Source organism: Salmo salar, chromosome ssa14 (genome assembly GCF_905237065.1).
Source record: "Salmo salar chromosome ssa14, Ssal_v3.1, whole genome shotgun sequence".
Taxonomy (NCBI): domain Eukaryota; kingdom Metazoa; phylum Chordata; class Actinopteri; order Salmoniformes; family Salmonidae; genus Salmo; species Salmo salar.
In genome coordinates, this window is record NC_059455.1 from 64,639,291 (window position 1) to 64,658,552 (window position 19,262).

Below are 19,262 nucleotides of genomic sequence, written 5' to 3' on the forward strand. Positions count from 1 at the left end.
CACTACGTCATCATGCACAGGCTTTTAGCCACAAAAACTAAGTTTAATGGAAACATCTCTGGTGGCACATATTGTTTTATGCAGATTTTTGAATATTTGCATGAAAATCTGTCACAAATTGGATGGAAGCCTAGCTGGGTAATAATAATTACATTTGTAAAGCGCATTTCCGATGCTCATTGCACATACAGTGCCTTCAACAAGTATACACACCCCTTGACATTTTCCACAATGTCGTGTTACAAAGTGGGATAAACATTTATTTAATTGTCATCTACACAAAATACTCTGTAATGTCAAAGTTGAAGAAAAAGTAACTTTTTTTTTTTATCAATGGAAAATAAAACAAATATATCTTGATATATCTTGATTAGATAAGTATTCAACCCCGAGTCAATACATGATAGAATAACCATTGGCAGCTATTACAGCTGTGAGTCTTTCTAAATCGAAGATCTTTGCACAGCTGGATTGTACAATATTAAAAAAAATATTCAAGCTCTGTCAAGTCGGTTGTTGATCATTGATAGACTGCCATTTAAGTCTTGCCATAGATTTCCAAGCAGATTTAAGTCAAAACTGTAACTAGGCCACTCAAGAACAGTCAAAGTCGTCTTGGTAAGTAACTCCAGTCTATATTAGGCCTTGTGTTTTAGGTAATTGTTCTGCTGAAAGTTACATAAGATTGTTTAAATCAATTCAAAACTTTGTCACATGCTCCGAATACAACAGGTAGACCTTACAATGAAATTCTTGCTTACAAGCCCTTAACCATCAATGCTTTAAGAAGTTAAGAAAAAAAGTTAACTAAAAAATAGATAAGTAAGAAATATAAAATAAAAGTAACAAATAATTAAACAGCAGCAGTAAAATAACAATAGCGAGACTACATACAAGGGGTACCGGTACAGAGTCAATGTGTGGGGACACCGGTTATTCGAGGTAATATGTACATGTAGGTAGAGTTAAAGTGACTATGCATAGACAATAAACCGAGAGTAGCAGCAGCTAAAAGAGGGGTCTAGGTAGCCCTTTGATTAGCTGTTCAGGAGTCTTATGGCTTGGGGGTAGAAGCTGTTAAGAAGCCTTTTGGACCAAGACCTGACACTCCGGTACCACTTGCCGTGCAGTAGCAGAGAGAACAGGCCATGACTAGGGTATCTCCAAGTTTCTGGTGGAATACAGACTGAACCAGGTTTTCCTGTAGGATTTTGCTTGTGCTTAGCTCTATTCCGTTTCTTTTTACCCTAAAAAACTCCCTAGTCCTTGCCGGTGACAAGAATACCCATAAAATGATTCAGCTACTACCATGCTTGAAAATATGAAGAGTGGTACTCGGTGATGTGTTTGATTTGCCCGTACATAACGTTCTGTCCTGAATACAACTTTTTTTTGCAGTATTACTTTAGTGCCTTATTGCAAAAAGGACGCATGTTTTTTTATTCTGTACAGGCTTCCTTTTCACTGTTATTTCTGTTAGTATTGTGGAATAACTACAATGTTGTTTATCCATCCTCAGTTTTCTCCAACCACAGCCATTAAACTCTGGTTTAAAATCACCATTGGCCTCAGGGTAAAATCCCTGAGCGTTTTTTCCTTCTTTGGCAACTAGAATTAGGAAGGGCGCCTGTATCTTTGTAGTGACACACTGTCCAAAGTGTAATTAATAAATGCTTGAAGGGATATTCAATGTCTGCTTCTATTTTTTTACCCACCTACCAATAGGTGCCCTTCTTTGGAAACCATTGGAAAACTTCCCTCGTCTTTGTAGTTGAATTGGTGTTTGAAATTCACTGCTCGACTGAGGGACCTTACAGATAATTGTATGTGTGGGGTACAGCAATGGGGCAGTCATTTAAAAATCAGGTTAAACACTATTATTGTACACAGATTGAGTCTATGCAACTTATGAAGCACATTTCTACTCCTGAACTAATTTAGGTTTGCCATAATAAAAGGGTTGAATACTTGACTCAAGACATTTCAGCTTTTCATTTTTTATTAATTTGTAAACATTTCGAAAAACAAAATTCCACTGTGACATAGGGTATTATGTGTAGATCAGTGACAAAATCTAAATGTAATACATTTTAAATTCAGGCTGTAACACATGTGGAAAAAGTCAAGGGGAGGTGGGGTACTTTTTGAAGGCACTGTTTGAAAACAAAATTCAGCAACAATACAGTAAAATGTACAGAAATAAAATCACAATACATCAAACCACTGCCTACTAATACAAAACACAAGAGATGAAGCAATTATTTTTTTATTTAACCTTTATTTAACGAGGCAAGTCAGTTAAGAATAAATTCTTATTTACAATGACGGCCTACACCATCATAAAACATAAAAAGCTAGCTCGAATAGGTAGGTCTTTAGTTGTGTTTTAAAAAAGGAAATTGAAGCTGCCTTCTTGACATGTGTAGGTCACCCATAATGCACAGGCTTGTAGCTGGTGTGACCAGCCTGTTTGAGTCTGGCAATCGTAGTGTGCGTGCAGGAGAATAGTTCTCTATAAGTTAGCATATGTGTTTAGGTGCATCACCCTTGAGGGCCTGTATTGAATAGGAAGCCAATGGAGGTTGAATAAAGCAGAGTAGTTTGATTAATCAGGCTGTATTTAAACAATTAATTGGTATATACAGCCTGAAACTAATGACTGTAAAAATGTGTAAACGTTCCTTACGAGCCAGAATGTTGAATAAAATTACATTTGAACTTAATCTACCAGTTGTCTGTGGTGTTGGTCCTTCAGATGGTCGACATACGAGGCAAAATATCTACATGAAAGTATTGTTTATTGTTAAGAGCGCCGGTACTGAAGTTTCTATTATCACCTGGCACATGCAAAACCATGTAAATACCTGATGACTTCAGTTAGTATGCATGCATCGTGTGCACACATTTGCTCATGACCGAAGGCATTTGCACAAGATGGAAGTACATGCACGCAAAGCCTGCATACTTACTGAAGTCAAGTTTTATTAGTCATATGTATGGGATACACATGGTATACACAGTCCAATTAAACGCTTACTTGCAGGTTCCTTCTTCGACAATGCAACAATAAGAAATAATAAAATAAGAATACAAAGTAAAAGGCTCAGTAGAATAGTTAATACAGGAAGGCACAATTTATAGTCCAATATTTCAACGTGTTTAGGGGAAGGGAGGATTGGGGGCAAGTGTTTAAATTGTGCAGTATTTAGTAATCATAATAAGAGTCTGGTAGCAGCAGTTGTGATATATGAGTGGATATCTGTGTGTGAATGTGTGAGTGCGGAGAGTCAGTGCAGGTGGTCCATCCTGTTCAGCAGTCTCATGGCTTGTAGAAAGAAACTGTCTCGGAGCCTGTTGATATCAGACATACTCCAATACTGTCTGCTTGACGGTAGGGGAGTGAACACCTCGGGGGTGTGGTCCTTGATGCTGATGGCTTTCCTCAGGCACCGTTTTGAGTAGAAGTCCTGGATGGGTGGGAGCACGGTCCCAATGATGTACTTGTGTCAGCAGGTGTTTACATGGTTTTGCGCGTGCCAGGTGATAGACATTTCTAATTCAGTACCGGCACTCTAAACAGTTGGGTAAACAATACTTACCTATTAAATTTCGATCATCTGAAGGACTTACACCACAGACAACCGGTAGAGTAAGGTCAAATATACTTTTATTCAACATTCTGGCTTGTAAGGAACATTTACACAATTTAGCGGTCGTTATTTTCAAGCAGTATACACCAATAATTGCGTATTAGATGCTAAATAAATCAGACACAATTGGGGTGATATGGTTTTTTTTGTGTAGTTTGAGCGCATCCTGGTAGCTATTGCTAACTAAGTTATTCAGTAAGGTAGCTTAGTAACTTGTTATGCCTTGAGCAAATGTTTTATTTAACTAGGCAAGTCAAATATTGTTAGCAAGCATCGTTAATGCACTAGCTAACTAGTATAGTTAACCACTGGAACATAAAGACAAAGTGTAAACGTGGCTTGACAGCTAGCGAACTTCATTCGAAAACACCGATGGCCTTCTTACCTCTGCTGTCGCCCATGACTGCCTCCTTGGTGGAAAAGACGCGCTGTGACACCGATAGACGTGCTTCAATCACGCTGCTACCCAACTCAAGACCGCGGACTGAGTGAGGCCCGGGCCAGAGTCGTTTTTGGGGGACCAAAAACAGGGCTGAAAAAAATCCAAAACAAAATAATGAAATAACAGCCACAAATGTCTACATTTGGCATCAGACCCGTGCGTTTGACAGCCAAGTATTTCCTAACATGAGCCATGAGGACCCATTCTCAGTGTATGTGTGCATTTTGGCCAAGAAGCATATCGTTTGCTGACTAACTAGCCTAGCCCGACTGGGTAACAAAACAAGCTAATAACAAACCACTTAGCTAGCTAACGTTAGCTATCTACAATTACTATCTAACTAGATTGCTACAAACGCTGAGTCGACAAAATATTGGCCTGTAGACAGTGCAGGCTTAAAAGAATGAGCGTTTTGTATCATTGGTACAGCTAGCAACCGAGCTAGCTGGCTAGCGTAGTGCAACAACCAACCAGAGAAAACTCGCAAGTGATAACGTTAGTTGGTCAGTTTGGAAAAATTCATATTAGCTATTCATTTCACCAACAGTAAGATATAACGTTAATGCTAAAACAAACTATGCATCAACAATAATTATAGCCAGCTACTAACGTTCTTGATCGTGCAGTTTCTTCGCATGAAAATATATGGTGGTAGGTCAGGCAGGCCACGAGTTCTTCCTCTCTCCCCACTTTCCCTCGTCGTCAGTCAGTCCTCCCTTCCCTTCCCCTGCCCTGCCCTGCTGCCTGTGGTTGACTGAGTAACGTTAGCTACTGTACCAAAGACAGTACAGTCTGAAGAGGTTTTATAGTAAAAAAAAAAAACTATAAATCTGAAGTCTGTAATGAGCATTATGATGCATTTACATGACACTTTAATAAAATGCAGCCAGGTTCCCCATTAACATTACATGGGGGATATTAACACTGGGGCCCCTCAAGGGTGTGTACTTAGTCCCCTCATGTATTCCCTGTTCACCCACGACCGCGTGGCCAAACATGACTCCAACACCATCATTAAGTTTGCTGACGACACAACTGTTCACCGACAACGATGAGACGGCCTATAGGGAGGAGGTCAGAGAACTGGCAGTGCGGTGCCAAGACAACAACCTCTCCCTCAATGTGAGCAAGACAAAGGAGCTGATTGTGGACTACAGGAAAAGGTGGTCCGATTAGGCCCCCATTAACATCGATGGGGCTGTAGTGGAGCGGGTCGAGAGTTTCAAGTTTCTTGGTGTCCACATCACCAACAAACTATCATGGTCCAAACATACCAAGACAGTCGTGAAGAGGGCACGACAAAACCGTTTCCTCCTCAGGAGACTGAAAAGATTTGGCATGGGTCCCCAGATCTTCAAAAGGTTCTGCAGCTGCACCATCGAGAGCATCCTGGCCGGTTGCATCACCGCCTGGTATGGCAACTGCTCGGCATCTGACCGTAAGGCGCTACAGAGGGTAGTGCGAACGGCCCAGTACATCACTAGGGCCAAGCTTCCTGCCATCCAGGACCTATATAATAGGCGGTGTCAGAGGAAAGCCCATAAAATTGTCAAAGACTCCAGTCACCCAAGTCATAGACTGTTTTCTCTGCTACCGCACGGCAAGTCTAGGACCAAAAGGCCCCTCAACAGCTTCTACCCCCAAGCCATTGGACTGCTGAACAATTCATAAAAATCGCCACCGGACAATTTACATTGACCCACCCCCCCTCCCCTCTTGTGCACTGCTGCTACTCGCTGTTTGTTTGTTACCTATGCAGACTCGGTACCGGTTCCCCGTATATAGCCTCGTTATTCTTGTGTTACTTTTTATTATTACTTTTTATTTTAGCCTACTTGGTAAATATTTTCCTCTTCTTGAACTGCACTGTTGGTTAAGGGCTTGTAAGTAAGTATTTCACGGTAAAGTCTACACTTGTATTCAGCGCATGTGGCAAATAAAGTTTGATTTGATTTAAACAAATGGTATGTAACTGAATGTCTAGAATTAGAACAATATTAAAAATTCTAAAAGTTGGCCAAACTTTAAATATATACTAAATATATACTGCTTCTCCAATACAGTGGCTGGTTGTTTAGCAACAAAACTGACAGATGCGGTGGCTTAGATTGTTGACAGCATATTTCATCTCCAATGTTTATTGAAAACATAAATAAATGAACAATGAGCACTTGTCTCTCAAATACATTGTTACAATTCTAACCATATTAGCATAGACTTGACATCAGTCAACACCTCAAAACAAGACATGGTATTGCAGCGACCTTTCACAGACAGCTGTGTGTTATGAGTTATGCTGTTCATTTGTTGTGTTGTACTTTTATTTTTTTTAGGGGGTGGATCAGCTTTAGTATTGCGGATAGATTGTCGCTTCAGTCAATGTAATTGTCTGCATCATTTCCAATCCCGCATGTATTTTTTGGGGGGTAAATATATACATTTATAAACAATAACACTTAGGCTTCTACTTCCAGCTTATACGTACTATATACATTTTACAGACACAATCTATTTTACAATAGTTATATTTTGTTTCTTTTTAGTCCTGGCCTTCCTCTATTTCTGATGTCCATCCAGTTTGATTTCTATTTACCATATATTTGTATTGTGTTGTACTTGTAGTATGATCTAAAATAAGGAGCGGCGACAACGAGGTTCTAGCTCCAGCCTGTTTATTAACCTAACCCTTGCATGTCATACATAGGTACGGATACCCCCAAGGGACATCCCACTACATCTTCCCCTCTCCCATGAACAACAACTCAACATGCATAACCACTGAAGCATAACTGAAATGCAATTTGGAAACCAGTATTATTCTCTAACATGCTACTTCACATCCTGAAACAGTATGAAAGCATTAATTCAAACAGTATGAAAATTAACTTAGGTACAGTCTCTTTTTGCTGGGTATGGTCCCCCACAGTATGTTCTCTTCGCGTAACAGTCTTTCAGCCACTCTGGTGGCTTCACATCCCTTTTTGGGCACGCTTGTGGCTCTGTGAGCATTCTCTCTCCTTCACCCTCTTTTTGTGCATTTTCTGTGGCCTCCGTCTGTTTGGCTGGTAGAACTGGAAGAGCTCTGAGGTGTGTTTTGTTCCTTCGTACCTCTTCTGAGCCTGTGTCCACCACATAGGAGCGTGGGGCATCCGCTTTCCTCAGCACTATTGCTGGTGTCTGAGTTTGTAATCCACACACGTTGACCTTCGGTCAGCTCTGGCCTCTCCTTAGCACGGTGTCTCCGATTAAAGTCTCCAGTTTGCGTTCGTTTCAGCCGTTTGTCCCTCTCAGTGAAGGCCTTCCTGTTAGGCCATCGGGGATTAAGCTGAGCCGGCGAGACAGGCAATGGGGAACGCAGCCTCCTGCCCATCAGGAGCTCGGCAGGCGACGGCCCATGATGCAGTGGTGTAACTCTGTATGCTAACAGAGCCCTGTATGGATCCTTGTTCTTTTTCAGCAGTCCCTTGACTGTTTTCACAGCTCTCTCTGCCTCACCATTACTCTGTGCATGGTAGGGGCTACTGGTCACATGTGTGAAGCCATATTCTGCGGCAAAAGCAGAAAAGGAGCTTGCAGAGAACTGGGGAGCGTTATCTGTAACCAGGACCTCAGCGACCCCTTGCCTGGAAAAAATTTACTTTAATCCATTGATAACACCAGCTGATGTGGTTATGGGTGTCTTTGCTATTTCAATGTATCTTGAATAGTAATCTACCACTAGCAGATAAGTGTCATTATTCCAATAGAACATATCTGCCCCTACCTTTTGCCATGGCTGTTTTGGCAGCTCTGTTGCCATCATTGGCTCCGGATGACAAGGTTGACATTTTGTACAGACCTCACACTGGGCCACCAGCTTGGCAATCTGAGTACTCAGACCAAGCCACCACACTGACTGTTGAGCCCTCAGTCTGCATTTGATTATCCCCATGTGTCCCTCATGCACTCTGTCTAGCATTTCTGGTTGTAGAGTCTCTGGGATAACTATCCGTTGTCCTTTCATGAGAAGGTCTCCATTACAGTGGAAGTCACTTTGGTGCACCCAATAGGGCTTCAGCAGCCGAGGCAGTTCCTCTTGCCTGGGCCATCCCCTTTTGCACTATCTGTCGGCAGATGTGGTCTCGTTGTTGCTCCTCTGCAATCTGCTGCGGTTTTGTCTAAGATGCAGGTAGGCTGTCCATCACCCTCTAGACGTTGCTCCTCCTCTGATAATGGACGTTTAATTGGGGCCATGGAGAGTGCATCTGCTGTGATCAGTGCCTTCTCTGGCACATACACCATCTTGTAGGTGAACCTCAGTAATCTGAGGCGGAAGCGCAGAACTCTGGGAGGCAAGTCGTCCAGTGCTTTTGTCCCTAACAGAGCCAACAGTGGTTTGTGGTCAGTCTCTGCTGTAAACTGCAGGCCAATAAGGTATTGGCTGAGCCTTTCACATGCCCATGTGATAGCCAACGCCTCCTTCTCCACTTGAGCATACCGTTGCTCTGTGTCGGATAAGCTTCGGGAGATGTATGCTATTGGACACCACTCCATGTTGTCCTGCATCTGTTTGAGGACCACCCCTAGCCCAAAGGATGATGCATCTGCTGATACTTTTGTCTTAGTGTGGGGACGGTACTGGGCCAGCACTCTCTGTGAGGCCAGGTCTCCTTTGATTTTGTCAAACGCCACCTGTTGCATGTGACCCCATGACCAGTCATTCTCTTTGGCTAGTAAGTCTCTCTGAGGTTTGGTTGTATCTGAGAACTGTGGGAGGAACTTACCCACATATGTGGCCATGCCTAAGAAGGTCCTGACTTCAGCCATGTTCTGGGGTCTGGGCATATCTGTGATCGCGCTGATCTTCTCCGGGTCCGGCTCTATTCCAGCTTGACTGATTTTGTGTCCCAAGAACAAGACCTCTGACTGTGCAAAAGTGCATTTTTCATTGAGTGTCAGGCCAGTCTCCTGGAGTCTGGTCAGAACTGCTGTGAGCCTTACATCATGTTCTGCTCTGTCCCTTCCGCACACGAGCACATCGTCCGCGTGGACTATGACGCCACTCAGCCCATCCAACAGCTGGGACATGCGTCTTTAGAAATGCTCAGGACCGGAAGCGATTCCAAATGGCAAAACATTAAAACAGTAACAGCCAAACGGTGTTATAAACGTTGTGAGCGCCCTACTCTCTGATGACAGCGGTATCTGCCAGAAACCTGAGCGGGCATCCAGCTTTGTGAAGACTTGTGAGCCATCCAACTGAGCCAGTGACTGCTCCACTGATGGTAAGATGTGTCTCTCTCTGCAGAGTGCCTCATTCAAGTTAGACATGTCCACACAGATCCTTATGTCCCCATTGGCTTTTGGGACCACTACCATCCCTGCACACCAGTCTGTGGGACTCTCTATTTTAGACACCGCCCCAATTTCTTCCATCCTCCCCAACTCTTCCTTTACTCTGGCCAATAAAGGGATAGGCACACGGCGGGGGGTGGTAAGAGCATAGGGGACAGCATCCTCTTTCAAGCGGATTTTGTAGTCCCCTTCTATCCTTCCTAGACCAGAAAACACTTTTGAGAATTTATTTTTGAAAACCTCACCTGGGTCCTCCAGTTCGCTCACTCTCTCAATGAGTTGCAATGCTTCAGTTGCTGGCAGCCCCAGCAACGGTTTGGCTAGAGAGTCAATGACGAAGACAGGCTGGATGGCACTTTTGTCTTTACTCTCCAGTTTAATCATCAACTGCCCTACCACTGGTAAAATCTTATTACTGGACCTGTAGTTTTTTGTTTGTAGAAAGCAAAGGGCCATCTCTACTATAGCTATACAGCCTAGTTGGGATAGCTGTCACTGCTGCCCCAGTGTCTAGTTTAAATGACACAACCTCCCCATTGAGTTTAATGTCTGAATGCCAGCCAGCATTGTTTTCCTTTACTTCTCCCAGAAAGATGCTGTCCTGCTGTACCTCCTCAGACATTTGCTTTAAATCGCCAGACAGCTGAAAAGTGTCCTCTCCTGTGACATCTCCTGCATTCCGCATCCTTTGCTGGGCAATCATTCCATCTGTGGAAAGGGGATTTCCCACATTTGCGACAAACACTTGAACTACCTACTGGTGCTGTCTGTGATTGTTTTCTCCACATCTGTTTCTGTTCTGTGTTCCCCTCCGTTTTTTTTTAGCTCGGTATGAAAATGCATTTATTTCCTCACTTTCTTCACTCTGCAAGGAGCTGCTGTCACTCAGTATCGTCTGCTGTCTTTTTACTGTCTCACTCTGCCTAACCTGGTTTACAGCTTTGGACAAGGTAAGCTGGGAATCCAACTGTAACTTTTCAGAAAGTTATATATTTCTTATTCCCACTACAATCCGATCTCCGATCAGCTCTTCCCTGGGCGCGCCAAACTGACAATCTTCTGCTAGTTTGTGAACAGCTGTGATAAAACTGTCGGTGGTTTCCCCCTGCTCCTGTTTGCGCATATTAAACCTAGCTCTCTCAAATATAATGTGTCTCCCTACAAAATGCGTTTCAAAACAGTCTTTAACAGCACTGTAGTTAAGTTTCTCTTCCTCAGTCAACGTTGAAGCATTTAATATATCCTCGGCTTCATCACCCATAGAGTAGATCAGTGTTAACTTGAAATGCCTCATCTTTCACGTTTAAGCCTGATGCTACCCTGTACCTTTCAAAGCGCCTGATCCATTTCGGCCAGTTTTGAATATCCATACAAACAAAATTCTCCGGGGGACTAACGCGAAATCCGTCAGCCCTAGCCACTGGCCTGTCCGTGTTTGCGCCAGAGCCCGTTGAACTTGGAGTCGCAAACCCTGATATCTCGCCAGTTGCTTCCTCTTGCAACATGTTGCTTAGCAGTAACTTAGTCATTGCTCGTTAGCTAGCAAAATAATGATATGCGCTGTTTTATCTCCAACACTGTGCCCTCCCTGCTTTGAAACAGACTGAACGTATGATTTACTTGGTACGTCCTTCACGTTTATGTGAATTTTAAAACCAATTCTGACACCATGTAGTATGATCTAAAATAAGGACGCGCGACAACGAGGTTCTAGCTCCAGCCTGTGTATTAACCTAACCCTCGCATGTCATAGATAGGTACGGATACACCCAAGGGACATCATACTACAGTACTTATCACTACCCAGTGTTCGCGGGGTCCGACATGCCAGTCAACCTACTACCTGCCAACCACGGGAATGCCTGGAATGTTCCGGTGCCGGGCATCCTTGTGGTTGGTGGAGCAGGGGGGTTTGGAAGGTGGTTGGAGTATCGCAAGTTTAAATTATGATTATATATATATATATATATATATATATTTTATGTAACCTTGTAGCTAGGCAAGTCAGTTAAGAACAAATTCGTATTTACAATGACGGCCAAACCCGGACGACGCTGGGCCAATTGTGCGCCGTCGTATGGGACTCCCAATCACGGCCGGATGTGATACAGCCTGGACCATGCTTAGCCATTGTTCTCGCTCTCTACGTCTGGTCTTAACAAGAGATGGGTCACTGTTGTTTGATACTGTTTCCCTTGGTTTATTTGGCGTGGGCTACGGCCAATCAGTAGCCTGTGTTGAGTTTGGTTAATAAACTGGGAATTCGTAAACGCAATATTCTGTCTGGACATTTGCTAATTTATGATCATCTAGCCAGGTCATTACAGTATCAAGACCAAACTAGATGGTAACTTTACAAGTAAAGTTGTGGGGCTTGTTTTAACTCTTTAAATAATTTTTGTGATAATGGAATAAGTTAAAAGTTTTACTATACTATTTAAAGCAAAGCAGTTACATACACTGAGTGTAGAAAACATTAAGAACTGCTCTTTCCATGAGACTGACCAGGTGAAAGCTATGATCCCTTATTGATGTCACCTGCTAAATCCACTTCAATCAGAGAGGAAGGGGAGGAGACAGGTTAAAGAAGGGTTTTTAAGCCTTGAGACAATTGAAACATGGATTGTGTATGTGTGCCATTCAGAGTGTGAATGGGCAAGACGGAAGGTTTAAGTTTTAAGACTTTGAATGGGGTATGGTAGTAGGTGCCAGGTGCACCAGTTTGAGAGTGTCAACCTTATTACTTTGGATTGTGGGGCAGTTGGATCACAAAAATGTCTAAACTACGGTTGTTGTGTGTGAAAGCTGACACGAGACAAAATGATCTTCTGTCAGAAGATGGGAATAAAAGGCAGGATCATAAGGACAACAATCTCAGGAAAACAAAGCAACTCAGAATCAATGTTTTAAAAAAAAATAGATGCGCGATTTACTTTTGTAAAACATTTATGTAAATGAAGGTTGATTTTTAGTTGTATGATGTAATGATTATAGTGTTTTAGGTTATTATTTGGGGAGAGAAATATGATGGTGCATCTAGTGATAACATCTCTTTTAAAAATTTCAATAGCTAGGTCATGTGACCTGGCTGGTCATGTGACCTACTTGACTCAAACAAGGTCCAGAATGTCCACAGACTACCCTTCTATATTGCACTCCCTTTAGTTTGTCCATTTTCATCTCACAAGATTTTACATGAATTTTTCTAAATTTAGAATTTCAATAGCTCCTTGGTCATGTGACCTACTGACCTCAAACAAGGTTCAGAATGTCCACTGACTATACCTTCATATCTCACACTCTGTTTTTCTACTTTCATATCATGCAATTAGACTTAAATCTGTAAGCTTTGCAGGCCTTCATTTCACATGGGTGTTAAAATGTTTTGAAGTTAAATGTTCCAGCCTCACTATCTTTCACATGGACACTGAAAAGATTCGCAAATGGCTGTATGTGGTATGGATCAAGGACAGGAGAGGTGTTTCGAACAGAGGTGCTTAACGGTAGGCCTCATGAAAAACAATGTTTCATATGCTCTTTTTAAATCACTGTAATAGGCAGTGATTTGTTAGTGACAGTGAGCTTGATAAGGTGAAAGAATCCTTTTCATAGCATCACTTTCATATACTGTACATTAAGACAAATCCTTCTACGTTGAGTATTAGAACGCAGTTTCCATAACCTGATAATGACTTGATATTTGAGTGCATTCACAACAAGCCACCTGCAGACAACTTACAAAATGCAATAGTGCATTTGAGGGTTGGTCTTTCTGATGAAAATAATTATTTGATGCATGGCCTACTATTTCTAACTGGAAAAACACATTCCTACGTCTTTTGTGAGTAAAATCCTTTTTCCAAAATGTATTTAGGTACATTTTTGTGAAGAGGTATGAGGGTTGTGATAAGGGTCATTTAATAGTAAAATCCTTTAAGGGATCAATACATTTCTATATTGCTTCCCCAGTATCTGCATGAACCATCAGGCCAAGTGTTTTTGGTTGACCCTGCTGGACAGAAAGAGAAGGAGGAATCGGAACACTGCATTCAAATTCAGGTCTTAGTTATTCCATTGTACTGGATCTAATACATATTATCATTTTACATACATTCATAAGTGTAATCATTTTTTATGACATACTGTGAAAAACTGTCACTTTCAGACATGCGCAGAGCAGACTGAAAGGGGAAGGGTAGCTCTTGACTTGACCACAGGGGTTCTCTGTAAAGAGAGAGTAATCCAAAAGGCACAGACACACCCCTTGACTTTCAATTGGCACCTTTGACCTGTATGCATTCTCTCCTGATTGGCTCTGTGGTGCACAGTCTGTCAGTCTGACTAAAGTGCCAGAGGTATGAGGAGAGACATCCTCCTTTATATTTATGGGAACAAATATTTCCTAACACCTTGGATCCTATTCTTGGACAGTTAGAAGACACAATGCATCAATGCAAAAAAAAAAAAAAACGAATTACTGTCCATGAGTAACCTCAACCTTGTGGGTGTTTGGGCCAATAAAGTACTAACTCAATTCTACCAGTGACGAGTCTCTCATGCCCCTATGAACGGGGACACAGGGCAATAGTTTTAAATCTAAACCAGCCCTTTTTTACTGGAGTACACTAACCCCTAATTGGGGCTATTTTCTTGACACATAGTAGCAGTTTACCAGATAAGAAGTCAAGAAGATCAAAAAGTAGATTGTTCTAAGGGTGTATTACATTCTGTGCTGGCCACATTGTCATATCCATTCTGGATTCTGAGTGGTAAAATCATAGCTGAAAAATGCCTCTATGTATGTGTATACATTTTCCGCCAAGACAGAACTGCCAAAGGGGGTGGAGTTGCAATCTACTGCAGAGTTCTGTCATGCTATCCAGGTCTGTGCCCAAACAGTTCGAGCTTCTACTTTTAAAAATCCACCTTTCCAGAAATAAGTCTCTCACTGTTGCTGCTTGTTACAGACCCCCCTCAGCCCCCAGCTGCACCCTGGACACCATATGTGAATGAATTGCTCCCCATTTATCTTCAGAGTTTGTACTGTTAGGTGACCTAAACTGGGATATGCTTAACACCCCGGCCATCCTACAATCTAAGCTAGATGCCCTCAATCTCACCCAAATTATCATGGAAGCTACCAGGTACAACCCCAAATCCGTAAACTCGGGCACCCTCATAGATATCATCCTGATCAACCTGTCCTCTAAATACACCTCTGCTGTCTTCAACCAGGATTTCAGCGATCACTGCCTCATTGCCTGCATCCGTAATGGGTCCGCGGTCAAATGACCACCCCTCATCACAGTCAAACGCTCCCTAAAACACTTCAGCGAGTAGGCCTTTCTAATCGATCTGGCCCGGGTATCCTGGAAAGATATTGACCTCATTCTGTCATTAGAGGATGCCTGGTTATTCTTTAAAAATGCTTTCCTCACCATCTTAAATAACCATGCCTCATTAAAAAATGTAGAACCAGGAACAGATATAGCTCTTGGTTCACTCCAGACCTGACTACCCTTGACCAGCACAAAAACATCCTGTGGTGTACTGCATTAGCATCGAATAGCCCCCGCGATATGCAACTTTTCATGGAAGTTAGGGACTCAACAGTCTTGGTTTCTCAAATGACTACCTCGCCTGGTTCACCAACTACTTCTCAGATAGAGTTCAGTGTGTCAAATCGGAGGGCCTGTTGTTCGGACCTCTGGCAGTCTCTATGGGGGTGCCACAGGGTTCAATTCTCGGGTCGACTCTTTTCTCTGTATACATCAATGATGTTGCCCTTGCAGCTGGTGATTCTCTGATCCACTTCTACGCAGACGACACCATTCTGTATACTTCTTGCCCTTCTTTGGACACTTAACTAATCATACAACTTTCCTTCCGTGGTCTCCAACTGCTCTTAAATGCAAGTAAAACTAAATGCATGCTCTTCAACCGATCGCTGCCTGCACCTCCCCGCCCGCCTAGCATCACTACTTTGTACGATTCCTTCTTAGAATATGTGGACAACTACAAATACCTAGGTGTCTGGCTAGACTGTAAACTCTCCTTCCAAACTCATATTAAGCATCTCCAATTCAAAATTAAATCTCCAATTGGCTTCCTATTTCGCAAAAAAGCATCCTTCACTCATGCTGCCAAACATACCCTCGTAAAATTGACTATCCTACCGAACCTTGACTTCGGCGATGTCATTTACAAAATAACCTCCAACACTCTACTCAGCAAATTGGATGCAGTCTATCACAATGCCATTTGTTTCGTCACCAAAGCCCCATATACTACCCACCACTGCGACCTGTATGCTCTCGTTGGCTGGCCCTCGCTTCATATTTGTCACCAAACCCCCCTGCTCCAGGTCATCTATAAGTCCTTGCTAGGTAAAGCCCCGCCTTATCTCAGCTCACTGGTCACCATAGCAGCACCCACCCGTAGCACGTGCTCCAGCAGGTATATTTGACTGGTCACCCCCAAAGCCAATTCCTTCTTTGGCCGCCTTTCCTTCCAGTTCTCTGCAACCAATGACTGGAACGAATTGCAAAAATCACTGAAGCTGTAGACTCATATCTCCCTCACTATCTTTAAGCATCAGCTATCAGAGCAGCTTACAGATCATTGCACCTCTACATAGCCCATCTGTAAATAGCCCATCCAACTACCTCATCCCCATATTGTTATTTATATTTTTTGCTCCTTTGCACCCCAGTATCTCTACTTGCACATTCATCTTCTGCACATCTATCACTCCAGTGTTTATTTGCGAAATTGTAATTATTTCGCCACTACGGCCTATTTACTGCCTTACCTCCCTAATCTTACTTAATTTGCACACACTGTACATAGACATTTCTAATGTGTTACTGACTGTACGTTTGTTTATTCCATGTGTAACTGTGTTTGTCACACTGCTTTGCTTTATCATGGCAGTGATAAGGAAAACAGTATAAACATTTGGCTTGTGTATTCAGTTGCCTATAATTAATCAGAATTCCATTATGTTTACATAAAAACCAGAATACTTCAAAATGAGAAGATCCTGCCATGGAAAAGACGACTGGGTGGACATAAAGTGGAAAGGAGGGGAAATAACTCACACCATGCAGCAGGACACCTTCAGCTGTGGGGTCTTTGTAATGCAGGTTTGATAGTTATATTTTCAATAATGAATGGTTAGCTGATATGTGACAATTAGGTCAAAAACTCTATTTTATTTTTTGGTGTAGATGGCCAAGGAAGTTGCACAGAACTTCCAACATCCCCTCCCAAATTGATATGGAACCTTCAAAAATACATGGAACAACTGCGAAAATAAATCGCTGAGGATATACTAAAATTCTCTGGTATGTAATGACATTAAATTCAAAGTAAATGTAAATTATTTATTTTTATGTAGTTGTGTGGGACAGCCATATGTTCAGTTCATGCCTATGATTTCAGAGTTCAACAAAGCCAACAACTGCTTCATGTGTGCCACTGATAAAGAACCTGGATGTGGCCCAAAGACTGACTGGGTTAGTAACTTTATTTAACATGTTTATAATCTCTTGACAACAGTGACGGCATGTAAGACAATTTATGATATAACACAATGGATGGCTAATCCGCCATTCATCGTACTGCATTGATATAATTTATAACGTGTTACGCTTTTTGTTTTACGTTTATTGCACACACTAAAGGGTGTGCAATATGTAGGCCCACTGAGTGGACATTCTGAACCTTGATTGAAGTCACTAGGTCATATGACCAAGGAGCTATTGAAATTTTACATTTTGAAAAATTCATGTAAAAACGTGTGAGATGAAAATGGACAAACTAAAGGCTGTGCAATATAGAAGGGTAGTCAGTGGACATTCTGAACCTTGTTTGAGTCCAGTAGGTCATATGATCAATGAGCTATTGAAATTAAAAAATGTAAATAAATCATTTAAAATAGTGTGAGATGTAAATTGACAAAAAATAAACGTGTGCAATGTGTGTCTATGCCATCGGGTTAGCTAGAACCAGTTTTGAAAGTTTTAGGAGTAATGGTTAACTGACTTGCCTAGTTAAATAAAAAGGTTAAATAAAAATAAAATAAACATACAGAGTGGAATTAACAAATACAACAGTCAAAATGCCTAATATAAGGCCTACAGTCCATGCTCCAAAATACTGGAAAAATGTTGATTCATTAGGTTACATGATCACCTATAAAAATTAATTATGCAATTATATGGCCATCAAATAACACATGACAGCATGGTATATTTAGAAAGCGGAATAGGCGTAGCCTAAATCATATTTACTTTCTATTTTGCAGCTCAGGCGGTTATTCTAGTCGAGGCTCTTCTGTGGTTATCATTCTCACAAGTCATTTGCTGAAGGCCCACAACCTATACTACGCCATTTACTAGTATAACGTCATTATTGAATGCAGTTCTAAAACAAGCTCGACTTTTATTTTGGAAATGAAATAGCTAGTCAATCAAGCAACTCTTCCCCAGATAACTTCGACAAGCGACATTCAGTTCATGTCCTTTGCAGATGCCACATTACTGACAAAAGTTTGTGCGTATTAAAAATATCTGTAACCGAGTAAAGGGAGAAGTAAAGTAAGAGTTGAATGTGTAAATGTTCATTAAAGTCTTAACATATGGTTTTATGTTTACGTTTCACTTATGGGTTTTCTTACAATCCTAACAATTTATGTATGGGTTTTCTTGCTATCCTAACGATAAGTACATTCAACCTTTTGGCAGCTATCTCGCTCCACATAACACCCATTGACTATAATGTAAATGATTACAAAATGCCAAAGATTAGGCTAACATATCTCACATTCTCCCACATTTCAGGTTGGCAACACAGGGATCCCGAACATGAGCAAAAAAAACTACTATTTGATACAGAAAGTATTACCCCTTTTTCACAGAAAGGATTTCTGTTACGTAACTCCTAGTAGGAGGGAGGTGCAGGAATCATGAGCAGGATAGCAAGGAAATCCCAGTGGCACAAACGTTTATTTAAGGCGTCCCAAATAAACATGTGGGAAAACACGCTAAAACGAAGTCGCCACACACAGGGAAGAAACACAACACACGAAGGAGAAACTTCTTCTCCTAGACAAATATATCAAAACGGTAACATTACCGTGAGCAAAGAAAACCCCGTGGTGCATACACGCACCCCTAACAACATAACACTGAACAATCCCGCACAAAGACTAGCAGGCTGCGCTGTGTAAATAAACCCATCGAAATCAACTAAATGAACACAGGTGTGAAAAAACAGACAGACAAACGAAAAGGAAAAATGGATCGGTGGCAGCTAGTAGGCCGGCGACGACGACCGCCGAGCGCCGCCCGAACAGGGAGAGGAGCCACTTTCGGTGGAAGTCGTGACAATTTCCCTTTTTCTTTGGTGTTACAGACAAACTAGGACTAACAATAGTAGCCTGCCTCTGACTTTATCAGAAACTTGCCCATGCTGGTATATAAATTCAACACCAACCAACCTCTTTTGGGTTTATTTATTGAATGCATTATACTGCCATTGTACTATTCTAACACACAATTAAAAAAGATAGTACCATATGACAATTTATGGTACCAAAATCATATAAAACTTTATTTGCCACACGCGCCGGATACAACAAGTGTAGACTTTACCGTGAAACGCTTACAAGCCCTTAACCAACAGTGCACTTCAAGAAGAAGAAAATATTTACCAAGTAGGCTAAAATAAAAAGGAATAATAAAAAGGAACACAATAAGAGTAACAATAACGAGGCTATACACAGGGTGCACCGGTACCGAGTCAGTCTGCAGGGGTACAGGCTAATTGAGGTA

The 19,262-nt window shown here is 41.8% G+C and overlaps 1 protein-coding gene across 1 annotated transcript in view; it reads right to left on the reverse strand.

Moving 5' to 3' along the window:
* Positions 1–4,860, reverse strand: part of LOC106569952 (retinoic acid receptor RXR-beta-A-like) — a 30,008-nt gene extending 25,148 nt beyond the window's left edge. Inside the window, exons 1-2 of the mRNA XM_014141731.2 lie at positions 4,703–4,860; positions 4,036–4,182 (exon numbers count right to left, since the gene is read on the reverse strand). Coding sequence (XP_013997206.2) covers positions 4,036–4,051 — 16 coding nt within the window. The 5' untranslated portion in view covers positions 4,052–4,182; positions 4,703–4,860. The remainder of the gene's footprint in view (positions 1–4,035; positions 4,183–4,702) is intronic.
* Between the last annotated feature and the right edge of the window lie 14,402 nt (positions 4,861–19,262).